Source organism: Oryzias latipes, chromosome 14 (genome assembly GCF_002234675.1).
Source record: "Oryzias latipes chromosome 14, ASM223467v1".
In the NCBI taxonomy this organism is placed as follows: Eukaryota; Metazoa; Chordata; class Actinopteri; order Beloniformes; family Adrianichthyidae; genus Oryzias; species Oryzias latipes.
In genome coordinates this window covers 28,308,837-28,332,924 of record NC_019872.2, presented here as the reverse complement: position 1 = coordinate 28,332,924, position 24,088 = coordinate 28,308,837, and the positions used below count along the sequence as shown (strand labels likewise).

Genomic DNA, 24,088 nt, shown 5'->3' with positions numbered 1-24,088 from the left:
GTTGAATTATTGTTTCGATGTTTTTGCAACTTTTTTCAGACAAAAAAATGTATTTTAAGTTTGTTGAAAGGCTGTTTAAATACCAAAATAAAAATTATTAAAACCTACCAAGTGGGTTATTAATGTGAAATTTGATTGAAGCAGTAAAAGAATGCAGTAAAACTTCAAGCTGCCTTTTTCATGCGTTTGTTTGCCTTCGGTTTTTCAGTAGAAGGTAGTTTCATCATTTTAGTTCTGCAAGTCCTTCAACGTGGCTTCAAGGCGCCCGAGACCAAAGCAGAGTGACGAACGGCAGAGAGCATCAAAGCGCAGAGACGTGAGCTGAAACCCAGAACGCCGTCTCCTGCTTGAGCTGAGCTTTCAGAAACTGCTGCTCACATGACAAAAATCCCACCGCTTCCTGAACTTCCAGTGAACTTGAACTCTGTTCCCGCTTTCAGAGCCGGCATTGTTTACTCCAGGGGCCGTGGGTTCCACCGGAGCCACGCCTGGCTCCGCTGATAAAGGCGGCACAGGCCGCCGCCCCAGGAAAAATCCCCGCCCACACAAGATGACCAAACCCAAGAAACTGGTGCCGCTCTTAGACTTGACACAGGTGAGGTCCGTGCTGGAGCGTTCAGCTGGTGAAAGGGCGGAGTGCCCCCTGGACCTGTGCGTGGGAACCTGCAGTTTTCTACACAGATGCTCAAGGTTTTGAAAATGTGTAAATGTCTACAGACACTTTACAAAGATCTATTGTTCGAATGTGCCTGCAAAGTCAAGCTACCTTTAGGTCAAAAACCTGAAGGTGAGATGACTCTTCAGTCTATCGCCGATCACCAAATTATCCATCAAGTGTCAACCGACAACAGAATCAGCAGTCCACAGTTTCACTACGTGAACCACAACGATCGATGGATTTATAACAATAGGAGGAAGTTGCTCTTGCTTTTCTAGAGCAGTCCAGGAAGTGAGACCAACCGCGGTGTGTACATCTGCTTTTTCAAGTCCTCGTTAGTGGATCGTTGTTAACCCTTGTGCTATCTTGTAGGGGTCCAGATGACCCCACCCTTCCATTGACGTGTTCTCCCTACCATGACAAAGGTGGATAAAGGTGGAAAGATTTCATGTAATCCATGGACACCAGTGAAGATCACAAATCATTGAAGAAAAAAGGTTCAGCGCACTGTCTAGTGGGTCTAGATGACCCAACAATATAGCAGAAGGATTAAGGCGGTTGTGCAGAAGAGCCGGGAATCGATGACACCTGAACAGGTCATGGAAATATGATCATTCAAAGGAGGGTGGAGATCAGTGGAACCAGTATGGCCCACAGGCACTTCCTGCCCCTGCTGCCCCCTTTTGACCGTGTGGGCGGTCTCCACTTTCTGCACCTGCCACTCTGGTCAGGGCTGCACGTGACTATGGTTTTTTCTTCAAAATGGATGGTTGAATGTTGGTTTTATCTCCATAGCAACCATTTAATTTTTTGGTCGCCTGGAGTTGACGAACAGCTCTGTGTCATTTTTAGAAGGATCGGCAAAAGTACATTTTTAAATTTCCTTGGCAACGAAGGTTTTTTTGTTAACCACGCCCCTAAGATTGTCATATTGCATTTCATATCGTTGTGTTCAACTTGAGCAAATGATTCACGTATAAAGTTTTCACATTATTCTGATAAAAAAATGGAACATAACGTCCCTCTTGACTTTTTATCAGTAATTGAATTATTGACTTAAAACTCAAGAATGAAATCTTTTATACATAATAAGAATGACCACATCATTAAGACGTGTGTTTTGGTTCATTAAACTTGAAAAAAGGATAACAAAATATTTGTTTGTGTTGTTGTTTTTTGCATTAAACTTCAAAAACCAACAAAAACTGAAGGGTACTCGGTGTCTCAGCCTGCTACATAGAATTACCACAAAACTGCACAAGATCGACAGATGCTGCCAAACATTTTCATATTTAAGTTTGACGATCTAAAGGCCCGTACACACCGGGACGAATATTTGCCAGGCGTTATTCCCCAGTGTTTTTCACCACGTTTTTTGTGTTCACACCCAGGCGATTTTCGCTGACGATGAGCCGAGCGAACATGCAATTTCATTCCCTGACATTAGATGGCGCTTAATGTAAAACAGAAATACTCCTGTACACAAGGTGGCGCTGCGCAACTTTACGCTTCTTAAAGTCGCTTTTCCCTCAGAAGAAGAGAGCAAGTATTTACGCGCTTGTCAGAATAATACAAAGAAAACATGAATATTTCAAGCACCAGTAGCTCCAACTGGTGCTTGGTTCGGGGATATTTTAGAATGTCCGTCATTATTTCTTCGCGGCAGTGTAGACGCTACTGGGCGTCTATCTTCTTCGCTGGTATGTGTGCTCAGCAAGGCAGTTTTGTGTTTGAGCGCCCCCAAGTTGTGTTTTACTGTAACTTCAGAAGCTCCAGACACGTGTGCAAAAGCGCCATTCTCATTGATCGAATAGATTTCGACACGACGCGTCAAAAAAAAAAAAAACGAACGCGTGGCATTTTTTCGCGTCTGTGTGCACACTCACATTGGTGCCCTTTGTTTAGTCACGAGGCGTTAAACGTCGGCGAAAATCACGCGCGAAATTCGTCCCGGTGTGTACGGGCCTTAATGCTTCGACAACTCAACGCTAGTTTAAAAATTTACCAGAAAATAGGAACATTTCAAACAATATGACTAAAAAACCCATTAGCACCTATCAGCTGGAAACACTACATAATAATATTTTATTTAGTAATATTACGTTCTCCAACCAGACCAGTCTAAAGTACTCTGAACAAAATGGTCTCACATTTAGTTTCCCAAAAAAACAACACTGAGACTGTTTTGAGACACATTTGAGACATTATGAAGACAGTTTAGTTTAGTTAGATAGTTTTGCATATTTTTTTTTTAATTTCAGAATTCAGATTCATCAGAAAGCTGGAAAACCAGCTAGTTTTACATTCAATCTAAAATTCTATATCAGTGTTGTTGTAAGTGATGAATAAACGATTATTTTCAACCACATAATTTCAATAAATAAATGAATAAATACCATGAAAAACTTGTGAAGAACTGTCTAAAACCCAAAAGCGTCATCTCGATGTCACGTTACCCAGCTGGCGGCTAAACTGGCCGAGCCGCTTTAATGTCTGCGTCTTTGTAAACATATTCAGCTTTTTTATTTCCAGCTCCACCTTCTCCGACTCTATCGCTTCACCATCTGGCTAATTTGCTTTTCATGTCAGCGATAAATTTAAAGGAAGGAGTTGGAAACGCAGGAGTGAGCTGACTGCCATCAGCTTTCCAAAGCTTTGCGTTGATGTCTGAAACGAGAAAAACGGCTTTGAAAAGTTCAGTACCGGCGTAAATGACGAATAGTTTCTCATGTCTGTTTCTGGGTTCATGTTCTGCTGCTTCACTTCCAACATGGACCCGTTCTATAAACAGATAAATGCTGGATTAGGAAAGTCTTGGGTGGCTGTTTAATAACCGCCCCCCCTCAGACCTGAAGATGCATTTGTGAACAGGTCCAGCACTGATTCTGAAATCCTAATTAGTCAGACATTGAAAGTGCAATCATGTCGCCTCCAGATGGTGTTGAAGTGGAAGAACGTCAGGAAACGTCAGAGCGGCTGCAGCTTCTAGACTCAAGTCATCACTTTGTTCCTGACTGGAGCTTTCTGCTAAGAAAACAAACACAATGACACTTTCATGAACAGTCATTTCCACCCTTTTTCTACTATTTCTACAGCAAACTCTGAATTTTCCTAGACAGAGTTTGGGATTTCCAGCTCACTGAAGATTATTTTTAGAGCTCCAGCAGAGCTTTTGAAGAATTTGCAGGGAGTTTGAAATAATGAAAAAGTAAACTTGAAGTCTCAGCTGCAGCTGTAAATCCACTGAAAACCTGTAAATTCAGGTTTTCTACAGCGTAAAGTTTTCAGTGGAGCTCTTTAAACATGACAGAAAACTACACTTCCCTTCATTACAATTGGTTTGGTAACATGAAGGTTTTTAGCAAACAATTAAGAAGTTGAAAAAAATGTAGATTAATCTACTGGAATGAATGTTAAAAACCTCTTTTATTTCTAACGTAATATGGGATTTTTTTTAAAATGTGTTAAAATGTTTAATGTTGCTTATCCTGTTCAGTCATAAAATAGAAAGAATATAACTTTTCTTTGTACTGTGACTCCAGAAGAAATATTTAGGTAAAAAATGGAATTTGCTCAAAAACATCTTTACAATTTTTTAAAAGTATGAGTTATTCTTTATTTTACATTACAACCATTATAACGCTGTAAAATAAGGATGTTTGACAGGGTCAAATTTGGCCCTTGTGTTTTTTATTTTTTGTTTAATTTTTTTTTCTTCTATTTGTATAGATAGACAACTTTATTTATCCATTTGGGAGGTTCCCGCATGGAAATTGACAAACTAAAAGTATGTTTCTATTTTTTACGGAGGCCCTAAATGGCCATTGAAGAAAAAAAATTGAAGTAAAAATAAAGAAAGAAAAACAAATAAAACAATTTTTAAGTAAAAAAAAAAATTGAAGTAAAGAAAAAACATAAAAACAACGAGTGCACACCGGTTAGTATCAGGGTAGCACTTGTTGGTTTTTTATTTTTTTTTAACTACAATTATATGTTTTTTTCACCAGTTTCTGACAGCCAATAGTAAAAATAACAAGTGGCTTTAGTTTGTCATAACAATCCAAATGCCAAATATAATTTGGACCTTTTTTTGAAACAAACCACGTCTTCAAAACTTGTTTAAGCGTACTGGTTAGTATCGGGTGCGCATCCGATACTAACCAGTACGCACCCTTTTTCTTTTTGAACTTTTTTTTACTTCAAATTACTTTTTTTCTTCAATGGCCCTTTAGGGTCTCCGTAAATTTTTACCTTTTGACTTTAATTGCTGCTTCCCAAAATGAACAAGCAAAATCCATTTTTTTAAATTAATTTTAAAGGCCCAGAAGAAAATTGTTGTTGGGTTCTCCGGGCTTTAGGATAAACATTTAATACAGCATAAAATTACAGTAAAAAGACATTAAAAAAAAGCTTTTCTGTTGCAGATTTTTGACTTTGCCTCAAACCCGTTTCTCTCACACTTAGCTTTTTTTCAGCACAACGGCTTATTTTGGTGTCAAAAACCTTTTTCTCCAACAACTGAAACACAAACGTTTCTTCTTTTGTTGCTCAAACGATAAACAAAATACCTGCAAATCTAAAAATCAGACCAGACAAATCTGAGTGGACACGGGCACGAAGAATCGAGGTCATTGGACGTCCGATGAAGCCGTAGAGAGAAAATGTTCGACACGCAGTGGTGAACACGTGTACAACACGTGAGAAGTGGGTGAGACGCAGGCGTGTCGTAAGGTTAAAATCTGCAAATCCTCTGGATTACGCAGGGATTCCCTTTAGTGGTGTTCCCATATCCCTTGTGCCATCATGTGGGGTCCAGATGACCCAGTGTGGTCATCTGGACCCCACATGATAGCACAAGGGATAAGGAGCCAGTCCTCACATCTTACTAACAGCTACAGTGCAAGGACGCCGTACGACAGCATCACCTGTCGTCCATTGTGGTGTAACGAATACTTCACACTACGCTCACCCCACGCACGACAATGGTACGCTCCATTTCCACGCCATCTTCTTGAGGGGGGTTGTAGGAGCCTGAAGGAAACTGTCTGACCCACCTGCGCTCCTCTGTGACTCTCCACGGACCCAGACAACCCAAAAAAAACCTGTATGGGTCAACCGTGACCCATCCTTAAGATCCACTAAAGAACGGGTTTCACCAGTGGCTTCATGAATTCCCTTCATTATGAAAGATCCTTAAACTTTTTGTCTTTTACTTTAGTGTTCAAATGTTGTTTCCATGACAACTGAACCGGGGGGACGGGGAACCCAATCACTGGATTTAAGTTAATAATAATAGAAAGGGGGCGTGGTTAGCAGCTGGATGTTCTCCATTGGCTGTTGTAGGACTGACACATCAGAAACCCAATGAGGTTCATCCATTGTGATTCACACCACTGCTTATGTAGCCACACGGGGGCCAAAGGCTGGGCCCCCCCAGTGCCGGTCCCGAGCCCAGATCAAAATACAGGCTTGTGAACGAATCTCTGTCAAAGGCCCAGAGCCAATCAGGGAAAGCTGAGGTGACCCCCGAAGGGAAATGCCAAAAGGTGAACAACACAAAAGGCATGTGGGTCTTTGATTGACAGGTGACATCCTCAGCCCCACAGGGGCTTTTCTGCCCGTTTGTGTTTTTTTAAAGGGACTGGGATGAAGTCTGTAGAGACGGACTTTAAATAAAAATAACAGTTCTTCGTTCCTGCAGGCCTAAATCAGAAGGAATCCAAAAATGATCTTGTTCCATGTTTAATTTCTATCAGACTTGTTGTTGATCAATCTCATCAATCTCACCTAAACAATCAAGTCCGAATGTGAAGGAAGGAGAATCAGTCCTCTTTGCTCTGGTCTGCCTTTGCCACATTAATAGCACGAGTTGTCTATAAATAGCCGTAAAGCCTCGGGCCAGGCCAGCCCGAATGAGACAGCCCAGTAAACACAGAGGAAGGAAAAAAAAACCAACAACTTCACTTCCCATTCTGCTCTGCTTCACAGGATCAGGGCGAGAAAGCCCTGATGAGGACCCACCTGACCCAAACATCACGTCAGCATCACAGGACGGACGATTCCATCCTCACATCCTGACGGCTGCTCGTTTGGAGCAGCACATCGGTTTGAAGGTTACAGATAAACCTGAAAGGAAGAACCCGGAGAGGCGGATCGGCTCTCTTTGTTTCCACGCTGGAATTCACTTCCATGACTTGCATCTTCGCTCTGCTCCCCATTAATCTGCCACACAGCGACCCGACCGACACGCCGGCCAACGGCGCCGACCCTGTGATCGCTCGCATCGCGTCTCTAGGCCTCATTTATCTTCTGCCGTTTCTGCAACCTGCTAGACGGACCAAAGCAACGATCCGGTCAGCTGGACCAACTCCTCCGTAAACCCCAGCAAACCGGGTTTAGATTCAACCAAACCTCCAGGAGGAAAACTCCGAAAACTCGCCTCTTCAGGAAAGAAAACCAGAGAAAAGAGAAAATGGAGACGTCCAGTTCCTCCTTTACCCCGCCGCCACCTGGAGAGCTCAAACAGGATGTTTGTTGGAGCGAGCCGCAAGTGAGCCTCCTGACGTCCAGGTCACAGGTGCAAATGCATCCCAGGATGCCTCACTTTCAGGAAACACTCACCATTTTCCTTCCTGGACTTTAGGTGTTCTTTCAACATCCAGCCCACTGTTAAGCGTCAGCCACATTTACTTCTTTCATTGCTTTAAATTTGTTAAGAAATCAGCATTTTCTTCTTATTCTAAGCATCCTAATTGATAACGGTGGCATGCTTCTGAGAAAACCTCCGTTGTTTTATAAATCATCCTTATTTGATTCAGTTTTACTTTATTTACCTTCTAAGTTTTTATATTTTTAGGTTAACTTAATCTCTTAGTTTATAGGTTTTTACCTTTTATTCCTTAAGTTTGTTCCAAATAATGAAGCTTTTTTATGTAAATAGATATATCAGTAAATGTTTAACATTAAAGACTTTATTATTATTTGTGATACTTTCAAACATTTTCTTGAAGTAATTTTTAGCTTCTTCCGTGTCAAAAGTCCTTTCTCCTAGCATTTAACAGTTTTTAGATAATAAGCATCGACCGCAGCTTTTTCCACTCTTTCAGCATTCAGTTCAGCATATTAGGAGTCCATGAAACAGGAAGTTCAACTGCAAAAAAATGACCCTTTGCAACATTTATAGATGTGCTGAGTTTAAAACACATCGACTAATCAAAACGAAAGATGCAAAAGATTCAATGATCTGCTTTTTTTCTGATGATTTCGTCATTTCTTTTATATTTTTTCAGTCAAAAAATGAAACAAAATCCTTTTGATAAATAAATTCCAGATAATTTAATAGTTAAATGGATCTAATCCATCTTTATGGATCGATTCGATTCCGGAAATTCTGCCCAGCTCTAAATAAAAACCTACCTAATTATTGGTTATGTTTTACCAATTAACAGCTTTTGAGCTGTTATTAAACGTGAATTTTGAGGGTTAACATGTTTTTCAGTAGAAAATGACACTTAAATTATTATAAAAGTGTACAAAAAGTTTATCCACTCAATTTTTTGACACTTTTTTAAAAGTAATATTGTTTTTACATTTAATAAATTTGAATTATTATTGAATATTTAGGAAAGCGCTTTAAAGGATGACCCTGGAGAACGGCTTCAGAGAAAAATATTGATCAGGTATTGATAAACGATTCCCCAAACGCAGCGTTTAAACATCGCTGCTGCACATTAATGTCACTTTGCATCACAACTATGAGGCCAAACAGCGTTAACTTTTATTTACACCATAATCTTTTGCTCCAAATGTTGTGATGATCAACCTGGGAGTTAATCATTGCCTCTTTGGGACGTCCGTTTCCCTCTCACACACACAAACAACAGTAGACTTTGTATTCCGGCTGAGGACCGCATGCTGACCCGCCCCGCCCCGCATGCCAGCTGATCCAGATGCTGCATAAAACCACGGAGCACGCTCGCTCCTGTCCCAGGAGGGCGAGGGATCGTTTCGCACGCCGCTCAAACCACCAACACCCTCAACTGTAACAGAAGGAAAAAGGATTCCTCCTCCTTCATCAAAATCCAAAGACAAGCAATTGAATAAAACAAAAAGCAAAAGAAGACACTTTTTCACTCTCTACATTTAGCCCCAGTTCCTTACACACGGTTTCTATGGCAACCAAACAACTAAGGAGCTTAATACAGTCGTCAAAATAAATCTTAGGAATTCAACATCAGACTGAAAACGTTCTGTCACATATTTTCTCCGCCTCGTTTCCATCGACTTCATCAGAGAACGGCGGTGAGCGGCTCAGAGGTCATCCATGGAGAGCAGCTCGCCTCCAGCTCCAACCGAGTCAATTCAGTCGCCAGGTTTTTCCTGATACAGGACGCCGCCATGTTGGAGTGAGCAGTGATTGGTCCCGTTGGGGGCCAGCAAGGCTCCACCTACTTTTACTGAGCCGTCTGATTGGTCAGTTTATAAGTTGAGTAACTTGAACTACAGCAAAAAGTATCATGGAATAAAAAATAGGATTACAAAGAACATGTTGGGGAATAAAATGTATCAGATGAAGAACGAGTTCTTCTGGGTAACAGATGTTTATTTCCCCATAGAAGTCTATTTTGGCTTTTTGGAGCAACTTCCTGTTTGGAACGCCAGATCAAGTGCATTTGGCCACAGAAGTTCACCAACGTTCATACGCCTCAAGTTGGATTCCAACCAGGAATCCCCATCACCTCGTTTGGCTTCAGTCTGAGCCGTTCCAATGCGGCCTCCTTCAGTCACAAGGCCGCCGGCAGATACCGGTTCCCACTTTCTGGTTAAGACCTTCATTGAGCTCAGAGTCACATGTTTGCCCTGGAGTTCAAAGGGCTTTGACTATTCATACAGATTTAGCAAAACAGTCACCCAAACGGTTGTTCCTGTCCCAGCAATCCACACTAAGCTGGACGTGGACCTGACCACTGAGGAGTGCAGAGAAGACTGCCGTCACAGAGGCTGGAACTGGAGAAATGAAGCTTTACCAGTTCATTCCATCACGAATGACCTGATCTTTCAGGTCCAAACATTTCATCCAAACTTTGAAGGAAGTTCTTGTCCTGTTTTTTCATGCCAAAGCACAAGTTTCCATGATAATGTGTACAAAAATGAAGAAATGTGACCACAAATGTGTTACATATCCTTACAGGGCGGAGAGAAGGTCAACCTATGGCTCGGGGTTTTAGTGCACGATGACGTTCATTCGTTTATCCGCCATAAAATTAGAAAAAACGAAACTGAAACTCCAAGTCAACGCACCGGTTAGATGTTTTCTTTATCAAACAATAATGACATTTAATCTGAAAAAAGGGTCTACTTTTTGGAAGCGATGATAAATTTCAAAGCAGAAAGTTAAAACAAACTTTTTAAAAACTAAATTTGTTCAGGTTATATATTTAGATTTTGAAGTTTTATCTGCTCTTCCAGAAAAATGATTCACATTTTGCAATTTTCTTAAAAAACAAGGAAAAAATTAACAGTAAATAGGATATTTTGGCCAAAATGATTCATAATTTGTGTTTTCGTCTCCTTTTTCTATAGTTTTGGTGCCTTGAGTACAGTTTGATGTATATATATTTAAAATTTCTTTAGACGATGCCTCCTGTTTTAAACGCAAACTCATTTTATTATTATTTTTGTAAAGAAAGAAGAAGTTTGATTAAATATAGATGCAATTTTTCCTATTTCTGTTCCAAAACCAGTTTGGTCTGGCTGGAACAGCCGTCTTTACTCAAGTAGAGATTCAATGGAATTAAAGCGGGAGCGTTTATTATTATCAATGCACAATTAGCTGTCAAAATTACTGTTATGATCAAATTTCTGATAAAAACAAACAGAAAATTGATTTGATTTAGAAAAGTAACCAAATCATCTATAAAAGAAAATTGTTTAACATATGTGAAGAATTGATTAGTGAAGGTCATGTTAATGGATCCGTAACCTGTATTTGATGGAATGCTTTTATTTTGAAATTCAAAATGACAAAGGGTTTTATTTGAAATTCCCGTTGGAGCCGTTAATACTACACTGATGCTCTGCTCCTGTTGGTCTCTAATGTCATGTTTTGCACCTTAACATTTCTGCACGTGTTTCTGCAGCACTAGGGGTCCGCAGGAAGAGGTGCATGCTGGGATTGCTTCGTATTTTTCACGAGTTCATATCAACAACAAACAGATAAAAAGATATAATAAACCTAAATATGTTATGGACGACAGTGGCTCGGGTGGTTGAGCGGGTCGTCCAATGACCGAAGGGTTGGCGGTTCGATCCCCGCTCCCACCAGCCAAAAATGTTGTTGTGTCCTTGGGCAAGACACTTCACCCTCCTTGCCCCCAGTGTGACTCCACTGGTGTGTGAATGTGCATGAATGGTCCCGGGGATGGTCAGAGGGGCCGTAGGCGCGAAATGGCAGCCACGCCTCTGTCAGTCTGCCCCAGGGCAGCTGTGGCTACAACCGTAGCTTACCATCACCAAGTATGAATGAAGAGTGAATGAATAATGGACACACTGTAAGCGCTTTGAGTGTCTTGAAAAGCGCAGATAAATCCAATCCATTTTTTTAAACGTATTTCAACAATCTGTAATTGACCTGGCGGTAGCTAAAAGACTCCAGGGGTCCATGTCTGCTGATGGGCTCCCCTAAGCCCCGCCCAACAGAAGACACACCTGGATGAGCAGTGAAGGTGCCGCCAGGCCTCAAGCTCTGCGCTCCATCATCACAACAGCGGCAAACACGCCGGGCTCCCGCAGAGCTGCGGGCCTGGGGCCCGCGCGCACCTGGCTGCCTCCCACCTGCGTGTTATTGTTGTGTGATCGCAGAGGCTGCTGGCCCTTTAAACAGCTAAGATGGTGTCGACCTGCGAGCCGCAGTCGCTGCTTTCACTTTCCTTCCCGCCTTTAGATCAGAGGTTTTTCTAGACTCAGCCTGCGTCCAGACGCAGCGCAGCGGCGTGGAAACGTCAGAGAAAACACGCGCACGAGGCTGCGGTTGCCTGTCATTCTTCCGGCTGCACGTGAAGGAGCTGACAGCTCTGCTCGTGCACGCGTTCTACCGCTGCGCGGGCGCGAAGCCAATGACGGGCACTTACTTTCTTGTTACGGGTCTCCGTGTGCATCTCGGTTGCCGGAGCGGTTGGAGCAGCGGCGCAGGAGGGTGGGGGGCGCGGGGGGGGGGCGGTTTTTTGGTGTAGGACTATCTGAATGCGAGCTGTCAGGGGGGGAGAGGAGGGCTCTGGGAAGGGGAGGGGGGCAGTGTTCCACCTTTATGGATAATTTTCGGGATGTGGCGCCGCGGTCCGTGCCTCTTGCTCCTGCGCGCCGCCTCAGTTCATGCCCGCAGCAGCGTCGACGGTGCTCCCCCCGGAAAGCGGCCGGTGTGTGCGCGTCTCTCCCTCCGTCTGTGGAAGGCTGCTTGTTGCCGTGCGCGCTTCAAGGGCTGGGCGCTCTCTCTCTGCCTTTTCCTCCTCCGCCTCTCCCTGCTCGTGACCCCACCCTGCGTCCCCACCCCTCATCTCTCTGTCAGTCAGGAGCTGCGCAGCCCCTGCAGAAGGAGCCGTGCAGCCGCGAGCCGCTGCGCGCCGCGCGGCAGGCGGGCCGCGGCTCCGCACGAGGAACTGGGGCAGGGTGGGGGGGTCACTGTCCTGCTGACTTTTCTAAGTAATGTAGCTGCTGTTGCAGAGACGCTTTGTTTGCGTGAACGTGATGAAGATGAGGAGAACCGCCCGGGTCACCTTACGCGTGTCAGTTGACGGGGAGGGGCGGCAAAGGCTTTACGGCATTAGAACCAGAATGCTGCTCACGCACAGGAAGAAGGGGTCAGCTCCAATCACACAAATTTAAAACCACACCCACTGTCATGAAGCAGGGTGTGGCGGATTATGCAACATTTCCACAGAAGTGCATTCAACAAGACAGAACTGATCAATAACCGGTTTATTAACTACCCTTATACTGCGGTAAACAGTTATTTTTGTAAATTATTTAACATTATGATTATAACAAATACGGCGCATTATCAATTGTTACATAAGAAAATTAACAATAATACACACACTTAACACCGTTTAAGTACATTTTTCAAAAAAAAAGCACTACAGTTCCCATAATTCCCCACTGGAATCGGAAGTCAGTACAGGAAGCATGAAAAGGTAAACAAAACCTCCTGCAACACAGTATTTTAAGAAACTTTTGAATGCAACCTAGTCGGTTAAAAAATATTTTTGATGTAAAAATATTAGAGTTTAAATGTGAAAATCGTAACAAACCCCCTCGTTTTAAACACGGCGTTTTATTCGTCCCCCTCGAAAGTGGTTGTCATGGAGATGGCTAGCTAGTGCTAGCATTATTTATGCTAGCTGCTAAAATGGGAAAGGTGTTTAAAACAGAAGAGACTTTTGTTGGATTACCCAACTATGTAATGTACACTCACAGCTTTAGTCCCCTTTTCTGAGGTTAGGAGGGTTTTGGTTTTTTTAGCATGTTAGTGTTGTTAAGATGCTAGCAAGCTAATCGAACAGGAGTTACGGGAACAGGTTGTGAAATGTTTTTCTTTTAAGCTCTGAAATAATAAAAATGGGATTTGTTTGTTTTTTTTACTTTTTTGGTTCTTGGGTGACCTGATGTCTTTAATATTACATCGTACTTTCATCGGAGGGCAAACTTGAGGTGATTTGTCTTTGTTCGATCCGCCAGAGTGAGCCGGCGAGCCTGCGATGAAGGCCCGCTGCTGGAGGAGCAGGAGACGGAGGGCGAGCGGCGGCTGCACGGCCTCCTCCTGCAGCAGCTCCACACGGACGTGGATATTGATCGGTAAAAAATTTAAAATAATCTGCATTTACCCGGGAAAATATTGCGTGTCAAAGGACACACAAGATTTGTTTTGAGTCTGGGTGTTCAGTCATTTTCTGCAGCAGGGACTGAAGAAAGCTTCTTTGAAGTCCGATATCCTCAGATCTATTTTTAAAGCGTTCCTAGTGGTCAGGACTTTTTTTTAGCCAAAATAATAATAATAAAAAAAAAAGCCTGCGTCGTTTTATATTGCGACAGTGGTTTATTAGAAATTCACCTCGGAGTTGTGGGCGGAACTGATGTCGTGGAGAAACTCCGGCCCGGTCTCTTTTTAGGAGCTCTCCCGTTGGCTCGTAGCCCCGCCCACCCCCGAAACCTAACAATACCGGAGCAACAAAAATGGCGAGCCGTGGCGGAGCTTATCCAGCCGTACAGTTTGCAGTCAGGGTGGTTGATTTGGCGAGCAAATGAACCTACCGGTGCCGATCCGGGCTGTGCGCTTGACGGGGTTGCGTAGGACGGGATGGCGTCCGGCTTCAGCAGTAATTTGCTGGCGAAGCCCATGTTTTTCTCCTTCCAGTTGGCGAAACAGTCCTCTCGGAAGTGTTGACTGCAAACCCATGTGTGCTTTTTGATGTTGCGGAGGCCGAGGATTTCGATCCATTTGTCCCTCGCTGCAGCATTTCTGGGCAGACGATGAAAACTGACATCTATGTATCGCTTCTTAGATTTGCAGCCCTCGACAGCGCAGAGATGTTGCTGATTCTCCATCATCTCTCTGCTCCGGGGGGAGGGGAGCAGCGAGCTGGGGGCCCGCCCTGTATTTTCTACGTCACAAATAAGATGGAGGTTTTTTTTCTCTCCAATTGTTTTGTTTGTCTGTACTTAATTCAAATGCAATTTTAAGCTTAATTTTCTAAAATATGATAAAAAAATTGTGTTATAAATATGTTCTTGTTGCATTTTTCTGATGATATAGATGTATAGAGAGAACATATATTAGGAAATTAAGTCCAAAACTGCATTTCTGAGTTTTTTTTTTAATTGGGAATATAACAAAGAGCTTTTTTGTGACGTAGAAAATACTGATGCATCCACTTACAGACACAAAGATCCATGAAGGTCTTTGTTTTCCTCGTCTGAGCTGGAATATGGATCAAAACTGTACGGCTGGGATGGATCTGATATTCCTGCCACAGCATAATTAAAAGACAACTGGAAACACTTTGAAAATACATGATCGGAATGGGTCTTAAGTAGACTAAAGTCAGGAAAAGAACAGTAATCTTGGGAAAACAAACCCTAGAAAGCAGTGATTTTGATTGATTTTATTTGATTTAAGTGTCATACACTAATGTGCTCCGCCCACACTGGCTTATATGACACTGAAAGACAAAATACAGAAAAAATATAGAAACATGCCCATCACAAAAATACAATAACCCACCTAGTCATAGTCTAACGGAATACAAAGTGTCCATTCTTATTGTCCGTGCCTTTGACAAAAAAGTTGCCAAACAAAACATTTCATATTCAAAAAGCCAATGTAAAATGTTATCTTCAGATAACCAAAACAAACCAGGACATTTCTTTTCTATGATCTCATACAAACAAAGTCTCTGTTTTTGGTACAAAAGACAATAAAGCAAAAAAAGAAAATCATCCTCCACCACTTGCAGCTCACAGAGCCTTTACAGCGCCCTACTTCCACCTGTAGGGGGAGCTCTCCTGCTCTGAGTGAAAGGATCTGTCCATTAAGCAATTAACTTCTATTTAACAAAAAAAAATCAAAATGTCGAAACAATGAGTTCCACACAAGCATTGAAACAGAGAAAAATAAGATAAGAAACTTAACTGTTTGAATAGAATTCCTTCAAATTCCATGTTCCACAGCCCAATAATTTTTTTTTCTAGTTTTAGGCTATTGGTTGGTATTTTCTGAGTTTTTATGTAACTAACTGTACTTTATTTTGATAACAATCTAGTGTAATAAGTGGAAATGACTCATTTTATAATTAAAAAAATGTGATCAAAATGAGAATCTTCGTACAAGTTTGTCTACCTTATAAAATCATCATAAAATGTAAAAGCACTTCTTCTTAGAACATAAATCTACATTTTTATTTCCAGTGCCAGTCTTAAATTTAAAATAGCATAGTTAAAATTGACTGTGCAGTTGAGCTTTTTGAGTCTTAAATCAAGTTTTTCTCTTTCAAGAGTATGAAATAAAAGGACTTTGATTCATTTTGATAATACATTTTAGATCCTCGCCCTTAATGAGACAAAAGATTCTCCACCGGCGGATTTTGAGAAAAAGCTGGAAAGGTGTCGAGCAAAGACAAGTCAAAACTACGTCAAACCTGGTAAAAAAAAATCCTCAAAGTCTTAAAAATGAGCTTTGAACTTTTTGTCGACCATCAAATATTTTTCAGTCTATCTTTATTATCATCAGGAAAATGTTAAAAACACCAAAAACGTGATTTATTTTCAGAGTGGGTCTTTACAAACACACAGCCAGAAAAAACAGAAAAAGCAGAAAATAAAAGGTTTATAAAGAGCGAAATATAAAAATAAAATATTTTGCTTTGCTGAAATGGTAAATTTAGAATCCAAACAGGGTTACCTGCGTCAAATTATCAGACTAAATATGAAAAAAATACTTTCAACTAGTTCTGGTAAACAATAGTTTAAACTTCTGTCAGATTTTTTAGTGATGGATCTTTTTTTTTTTCATTTGTTACTACGGTACTTCTGTCCGTTTCAGCTCTTCTTCTGTTTATGTATCATGTGATCATCCATCATGCGACTCTAGTTGTGAATATCTTTGCTTTTTTAAAGAGAAGTTTGTTTTAATGGATTTTCCTGCAGATGTGTCGCCAAGAAGCAGTGCTTCGCCCCGGCGGCGCTCTATCGGCCGTTCGGGGAGCAGGCGGCGGGCGTGAGGAGCCTCTCCCAGTTCCAGCTCCTGCAGGAGGAGGAGACGGAGCTGGCCAGCCTGCGGGAACTGGGCCTCACCGATGCAGAGATCCAGCTGTGGCAAAGCAGAGATGCTGCAGAGAAGGTGACGCCTCCAGAACTTCAGGTTGATCTTTTAACATTTTCTGTCACATGATGTCATCCCTAAACTCAGGTTAAACCCCTCATAGTCCCACGGTGTGAGTGCAGCTCCGGATGCAAAGCAGCAGCGACTGCAGATTATCAGAGAGAAGATTGAAGCCAGGGCGGAGCTCCTGTCCCGCCCGCAGCGCTTTGCCACCAGCCACCCACTGTCCCGCCGGGAAATGGAGATTGAACAGGCGCTGTTTCAGGGAAGCGACCGTCCTGGTTTCCTGACCGCGCTCTACCACAGAGGTACGCGTCCTCTGCACAGACCAAGTCTTATTTCAGAGGAGACTGCAAAGTCAGACACGCGATTACCAGAATAAAATAACATAACATAAAAAAAGGGAAAAATGTCAGATTACAAATCCTAAACTGGTATAACACCTCAGAACAACATAAACCAAATATTCCAGTTTCTTTGTGAGATAAACTTGTGATCAGAAACATTTTATCACCTCAAAACTGTTTTTGATTAAACATTTGTTATTAATAAAGTCAGAAACAGGTGAGGAAGAAACCAAGTCCTGGATGTTGGAACGACGATCCACCAAAACCAAACCTCTGATCAAAAGTGTTTGTCATTTCCATCCCAGATGAAGGTACCCTGAAAGGCCAGCGGGGGGCGTCGTCCTCTGACCCGATGGACTCTCTGTACAGAGACGTTCTCTGCAGCACCGAAGCGGAACCGCCTCCAGACTCCCCACACAGAACCGAAGCCCAGCAGCAGAACTCCAGACATTCTTCAGACCGCCTCCCTTTGGAGCAGCAGGAGGAGAACGTCGCTCCATCCGTCCGATCCCAGCCTGCATCCGAGGACAGACCGGATCCCGTCGCTCCATCCGCCCGATCCCAGCCTGCATCCGAGGACAGACCGGATCCCGTCGCTCCAGTGCAGATAGAGATCCACCAGCCGATCGGCAGCCTGCGTGGATCTGCCGACACGGCGGGATCAGGAGGACCGCTGACGGTCCGCGGGCAGGTGGAGACCATCACAGACGCAGAAATCCTGGAGAACCGCGAGCGTGAGGAGGCGATCCGGAGCATCCCGAGGTTCCGAAACTACCAGCCGGGAAAACCTTCAAAGGTATCAGGATAACGATTCACCGCAGACACACACCAGAAAAAATAAACACACTTTTCTCATGGAAGAGAGGTTCCTCCCTTCATCCTCCAGACCTGCAGGATCTCAGTGAAGCTGCAGCTGCTGGAGGAAGCGTCACTTTAAACAACGGGGTCCCAATAAATCCGCAATGCGCAGAAAAACACCTTTGAGGGTATTTTTCAAATCTGTCACCCAGACAGGAGTCAACAAGAATGCAAACTCGTTTTGAAAAGGCTCATTTTGCCCTAAATCCCTTCTTCTTCCTACAATCCAGAGCTGATCCCTGTCAGAACTAAAGAAGGTTCTACAGGAGCTTCCTGAGTGACGTGACGCCGCTATCAGAGCTGGAAGATCAACCCAAAGTCTCTGTTCTAGTCTGAAATGTTCCAAAGAACCACGGCGAGCTCCATCATCCACACATGACGAAACCCGGGAAGAGAGGAGAGCGCCAGTCCAAGAGCAGAACCAGGACTCATCCAGGAGGTCCTGAAAGAAGCAGAAGGAGACGGAAAGACCTGCAGACCTCACTGGACTCAGTTCAGGTCAAAGTTCAGGACCCCAGTCAGAAAGGACAAACACGGATCCAGACACGTAAGGGTGAATGGCCGACGAAGTGTGCGTTATCACTTTTTAATGCACACCGTGGAAGCCTGACCCGTCCGACACAAAGCGTTAAAAAGTAATAATGCACACTTCGTCGGCCATTAACCCGCTTATACCATGGTCACTTACAAAAGCAATACATATTAACCAGTTTTTAGTCCTTAATTCCTGGTTTTTTCCCCGATTTTGATCGATTTTCTCACAAAAAGCGGACTATTTGTTACGTGATGGGGCGCATCGGGCCGCACCACCGCTGCAGTCAAGATTCGGCGATATATAAATGCTGATCTTTCCGATGGGTTGAATGAAGCATCAGTTCAGGGAGAAAGTTCACCTCCTACCGCTTGTTTTTGTCCAAATGATGAAGCTAAATTTGTTTTAAAGAAGCCGGCGCATTTAAGCTAGGTGACCGGAACTATTATCAGGTTTTAATGCACACCCAGCAGCCAATCAGAATCGAGTATTCACCCAGACCATGGTATAATGCTGGACGATCCACTAAACAAACGTTCTAATGAGAAGAGGAGAGGACGTTTCTGGAAGGAGAGCCTCTCGTCACGTCAAACATCAGAGCAGCAGTCAGACACGGAGGTGGAAGTGTGATGGTGTGAAGCTCCACTCCATCCTGAAGGAGGAAATCCTTCATCAGTTCAGGACCTTTTGGGTTGTGCAGCAGGGAAAAATCTAAATCCCTCTGGATGAATGCAGATGAAGGCTTTGCAGATTTCTAGATCAAATGTTGACTTTCATCTGATTGGTTCGTTCTTTGATGACCTCAAACTGTGGTTTCTGCTGGAAAGTCAGTGTCACTGGATTCAAACAACTCTGCAAAAAGGGAAACAAATTTCCTCCACACACCTCAAAAACTCTGGAGTTTGTTTGCAAAGACCGACTCGAGGAATTTTAGCGATAGATTTGAAATATGCAACTTTTAAAAGCTTCTAATTCTACAAACTTTAAAGTGACGCAGTCAAAAAAAAAGAGGTGGTTCTGCAGGTTTGAGATGGAAACGTGAGCAGATTAAGAGCTTGGGTTTTGGTTGCAGGTTCTGTGTGTGAAAAACGTCAGCACACATGCATCGCTGGCCCAGCTGGTGGCGCTGTTCTCCAGATTTGAGAAGAAAGACGCCGCGCCAATCCTTTACCGCCTGCTGACGGGTCGGATGAAAGGTCAAGCTTTCGTCACTCTGCCAGGTGAGCGTCTGCGGCGAGCGTCGGTCGGGTGACTTCCCCGCCAGAGCTGCAGAGGCAGAAACCAAGCTTCACTATGGAAAATGATGCAACAATAGGATGTCAAATACTTTAAATAGGAGTTTGTGGAGCTCCCATTTACTTCAGTAATACACTCTCTCACTGCTTCATTTAGTTTATGATTGGCTCTAACAGTGACGGGAACTACAGAACTTTTCTCCAAAGTTCTTGCTTTTTTCTGCCAGGAGCCCAGTGATGGTGTGAGGTCATGTGGCTCCTCCCTTTAGGGGCGCCACCTCCATCTAACCCTCTCCTCCACATCCATGACCCTCCTCTGTGTTCTTCCTCTCTTTCCCCATCATCCTCCTCCCCGGTCCTCCTCTCAAACCGCCTCCATCTGCTTCCCTGCATGGATTTCCAGAACATCCGTGATCTGTTCCTCTGATGGATTCAAGGATCCATCCTGGTCCCAAACAGAACCTCCGCCTCTTCATCTCCGCCTCCTTTGCTTTGGTCACACCTGAAACCTTCCTGCACCTCCTCACCTCCTTCTGGGCTGTTGATCCTCAGAGTCCTCCACCTCCTCCGCCTCTGCTCGCTGTAACCTCACCATTCCTCTGGCGTTCCTCTCACGCCGTCCCCCAGCGGCTGACCTTCATTCCTCTCCTCTCCGGAGCAAACCTCCACTTTCGGATTCCAGCGTCTGCACATGATGCGATCTTTCCGTGTGCTCTCCTTCCTCCTCCTCCTCCTCCTCCTCACCACTGGCATTTCCATTCATTCAGCAGCGTCCACTACCGTCTGTCATGAACTCCAAACTTCTCCCTCACTTCCTCTTCACCTGTTGCCTTCACTCAGACATCCGTTAAAGTCTGCTCTGGTTCCTGACGCGTCTCCCTGCTTTCACCTGGTCCTGGGGGCCGCTGCATGAAGGTGTTGGACTGTGCCCCCTTGTGGCTGCTTTGTTTGCAGCTCTTTTTTCTTTATTCTGCTAATCCAGTGCTTCTCAATTGATTTTTGCCAAGCCCCCCCCCCCCCCCCCCCCAGGAAAAAGAAAATGTTTCGCGCCCCTCTAACCCGCCACCCCCCCCATAACCTCCCCCCACCACAAACACACACACACACTCGCCGTGGTGACAATATATTAGGTTAGTATCTATAAAAACTGTGTAAGTATACCTAAATTGTATCTTTTAACTAACAAAAGAAAAATCCACTTTCAACAAATATTAAATTTATTTATCCACAGAAACTCTTTTTTAGTCTAAAACAGAAAAGAAGCCTAAAGTGCCTGAAATAAAAAAAATCTGTTATTATTTATTTATTATTATTATTATTAGTTATGTCCTTATTTAAACTGGAAACATTTTGACCAACTGAACTATTTGATGCTGAGAAAATATTTCAGTCAATACAAAATATTAAATGTAAATTGATCTGAATCATGAACACAGCAGCATTAATATATTTAATATTTTTAGTCTGAAAAAAAAGGTTAAAACAATTGTGCTGATTATTTTTCTAAATGATGATTGTTCATTCATGATCTCATAAAGTGCAGCTGTTTTCCTGCATTACCTGCTGTCTTTATGTCAAATACTGACACCAACTAAACCACAGGCAGACAAAGATACATTGATGGAAAATAAAGACACGCCATCAAAATGTCTACAATAGTTCATAAAGAATGAAGTTATTAGAATAAGCTTAGGAATCTAAAGGCACACCATGATCCTGGTGTTGGGCAACAGGCAGTGTTTGCAGCTCTCCACGTGCCCCGTGTCACCTTGCAGCCTTAGCCCACTGCCCCTCCCCTCTCTCTCTCACACACGCGTGTGACAGGAGACGGGAACACGCAGCTGCAGGGACGGGGATTCACAGCTTTCAGGCCGTTACAAACTCTGTGATAGAACAGATAATAGGAAACCAATAGTGGACCAGATTCTTGCCGCTGTCCCCCCCCCCCCCCCCCCCCCCCCATTAAATTTGCGCCCCGTACAATTGCCCGTGTTATCCGTGCATAAAACTGCCACTACTGCGTCCCCCCCCCCCCCCCCCCCCCCGGCATTGCACTGTGCTAATGGATTAGATGCATTAGATGTAAAAAAAACTGAGTCGGACTTCCTGACTTTATAACCAAACTAATTGTCGTGACATCAGTTCACCCACTAGGGGGCCTTTCAGGTTGGCCGTCTGCCTGTAACGGTTGAAATTCACGACAAATCTGGACTTAACTGCAGCCGGATTCCAGAAATTTTCTCCCCTCTGAAGTGAGATGAAACCTCCACCACAGCTGGACCGGCAGGAACGTTTTAGGAACCACTTTTCATTTCAAACCGTAGAATTTCCGTGGCTTTCAGTGGACGGACGGACGGCCCTCTAATCACTCCTTCTAGAACGGCGTTACCAGGCGCGGTCCTGCAACGGTCGGGGGTTTTGTTTGTCCCCTTTCTGAAAGGCGGGGCCACAATGGCGCCAAAGTCCCATCAGTTCATGTCAGGAATCAAACCATTTTTGTCTAAAAGGTTCACAGTGTGAACATTTTAACCCCAAAGCTAATGCAGAAAAACGTCCTTCACTCCGGACCACAGTGACCAGAACCGAGCAGAACTTTCTTGATGTGTGTGACCCTTCCTCGTGACTCAATCGGCGCTCCTCTGTGTTTGTTTTCCCCCGGCAGACACCGAGACAGCCCAGCATGCACTGCACTTGGTCCATGGATACCGGTTGCTAGGGAAACCTTTGGTGGTCGAGTTTGGCCATGAACGACAGGAAGAGAAGACGGAGGAGAAGCAATAAAAACACAAAAAGGAAATATTTCAACATGTTAAGCAGTTTTCACTGTTTTATCTTCTATTATGACTCAAATATCATTTGTGGTGGTGGGGGGGGGGGGTCCTATGGATGACTTTATCTGTGAATAAATGTTTTTAAAGAAATGATTTTGTTATTTTTCTGTGTATTTATGAAAGCATCTTTCTACATTTACATTCAGGAAATTCCCTCAATAACAAACTTGTCTTTTAAAGATCGTCTTTCTGAGCCTCAGAAGAGGAGAATCTGTTCCTCTGCTGGACATTAGATGGAGACATTCACAGATTTAAGCCCCAATGCTTTAAAAAACCTCCTTCATTTAGGGTGGGCTGCAGTTTGAAACACCATAAATACATCAAACAAACAGAAATGAAAACTATTGTTTCTTTGTGTAGGCACTTTAGGGGAGTTTCTGTAGAAATAAATCATTCAAAGATACAGAAAAAGGGAAAAAATGGCTTCTGGGACAAAATTATGAGTAAAACTGTTAACCAAAGAAACAATAAAGTCATCAATTATCATTAAAAACACTTTAAAGAAGAAAAAGACTTCCAGTTTCTTCTGTGCACACATTTACCTGAAGCTGAAACGTCTGATTTCAGGCCAGAATCACCTGCTGGTTCAGGTCCGATATGGTCTTTGGTGGAGAAATCAAAGCCGTTTCTCAGTCAGAGACCCAAAGACCCGAGGACCGGACTGTGTTGTTCCTGGTTTAGTCAGAACCGGAGCAGAAGAACTGCAGCCTTTCAGAACCGGGACAGAGTCCGGACCGTTCCAGCACTTTAACCGGCCCGAGATAAACCTGTGGATAAAGATCAGATGTAGACACTAGACTGGGGGGGGGGGGGGGGGGGGGGTTGACACCAAGAGCCGAAGTTTTTAACTGTGAGAGTCAAAGAGCCACACAACACACTGACCTGCCAAGACGTACACACAAACACGCAATTAAAGCGATATTATTTTCCATAACACACTCCTCTCCCTGAAACACAACAGCAAATATTGTACTTGTGTTTATTTCAAGGAAAGTGTCCAACCTCAATGCACACATCAATGCAGAGTTAACACAACGACACACACATACTCTCTCTCTCACTCTTTTCTCTGACACACACTACCACTCAGTGACGGGCGGTGAGGTTGATGGCTGGTGAGGCACCGACTCCTCTGAAGTCAGATTTATGATGATAAAAACGGAATATTTCACCGTTCATCCAACAGTATTTAACTGGTAATTCTTTGTAACTCAGTGTGATTGAGGACATTCTACCCTGCGACAGACTGGCGAACTGTCCAGGGCGTCTCCTGCCTTCGCCCACAAGTGGCCGGGATAGGCTCCAGCAACCCCGTGACCCCGAAAGGGAAAAAACGGAATAGAAAATGAAAGAATGAATGAATGAATATATATATATATATATATATATATATATATATATATATATATATATATATATATATATATATATATATATATATATATAATTATTATTATTTTGGCTGCTAAAAAAAACTCTGATAGAAACTATCAACGTTCTTTGAAAATCAACATTTATTATTAAGTTATTTGGTTCCAGGAAATTGTGAAGCAAAACTCAGTCCATCAAATCCACATTTGTGTTGCTGTTTCTCTTCAGATCTGACTGGGCTTAAGATTTATTCAGAAAGCTCGGCAAGTGTCCGTTTTCCGGCAACATTCTGACAGTTTCTTTTCATGGTTACTAACAGTTTCTTTGTCAGTAGTACATCCATCGACTGCCTGTAATCACAATAAGTCGCATTTTTATTTAATTC

At 43.3% G+C, this 24,088-nt stretch overlaps 2 protein-coding genes across 3 annotated transcripts in view; one reads left to right on the top strand and one right to left on the bottom strand.

Moving 5' to 3' along the window:
- The window catches only part of LOC101157477 (Krueppel-like factor 8), a 72,673-nt gene extending 58,401 nt beyond the window's left edge, over window positions 1-14,272 (bottom strand). Inside the window, exon 1 of one of the 2 annotated variants that reach the window (XM_023962654.1) lies at window positions 13,964-14,272. In XM_023962654.1, coding sequence (XP_023818422.1) covers window positions 13,964-14,260 — 297 coding nt within the window. In that variant the 5' untranslated portion in view covers window positions 14,261-14,272. Of the gene's footprint in view, window positions 1-11,787; window positions 12,131-13,963 lie in introns of those variants that run through there. The other variant, XM_023962655.1, reaches the window with a different exon arrangement.
- On the top strand, window positions 12,508-22,314 carry rbm41 (RNA binding motif protein 41). Its single transcript, XM_023962656.1, has 7 exons — window positions 12,508-12,846; window positions 13,391-13,507; window positions 16,355-16,547; window positions 16,633-16,837; window positions 17,182-17,672; window positions 19,339-19,486; window positions 22,164-22,314. Exons 1-7 carry the CDS (start codon window positions 12,839-12,841, stop codon window positions 22,280-22,282), a joined length of 1,281 nt encoding a protein of 426 aa, XP_023818424.1. The 5' UTR covers window positions 12,508-12,838; the 3' UTR covers window positions 22,283-22,314.
- Window positions 22,315-24,088: the final 1,774 nt, after the last annotated feature.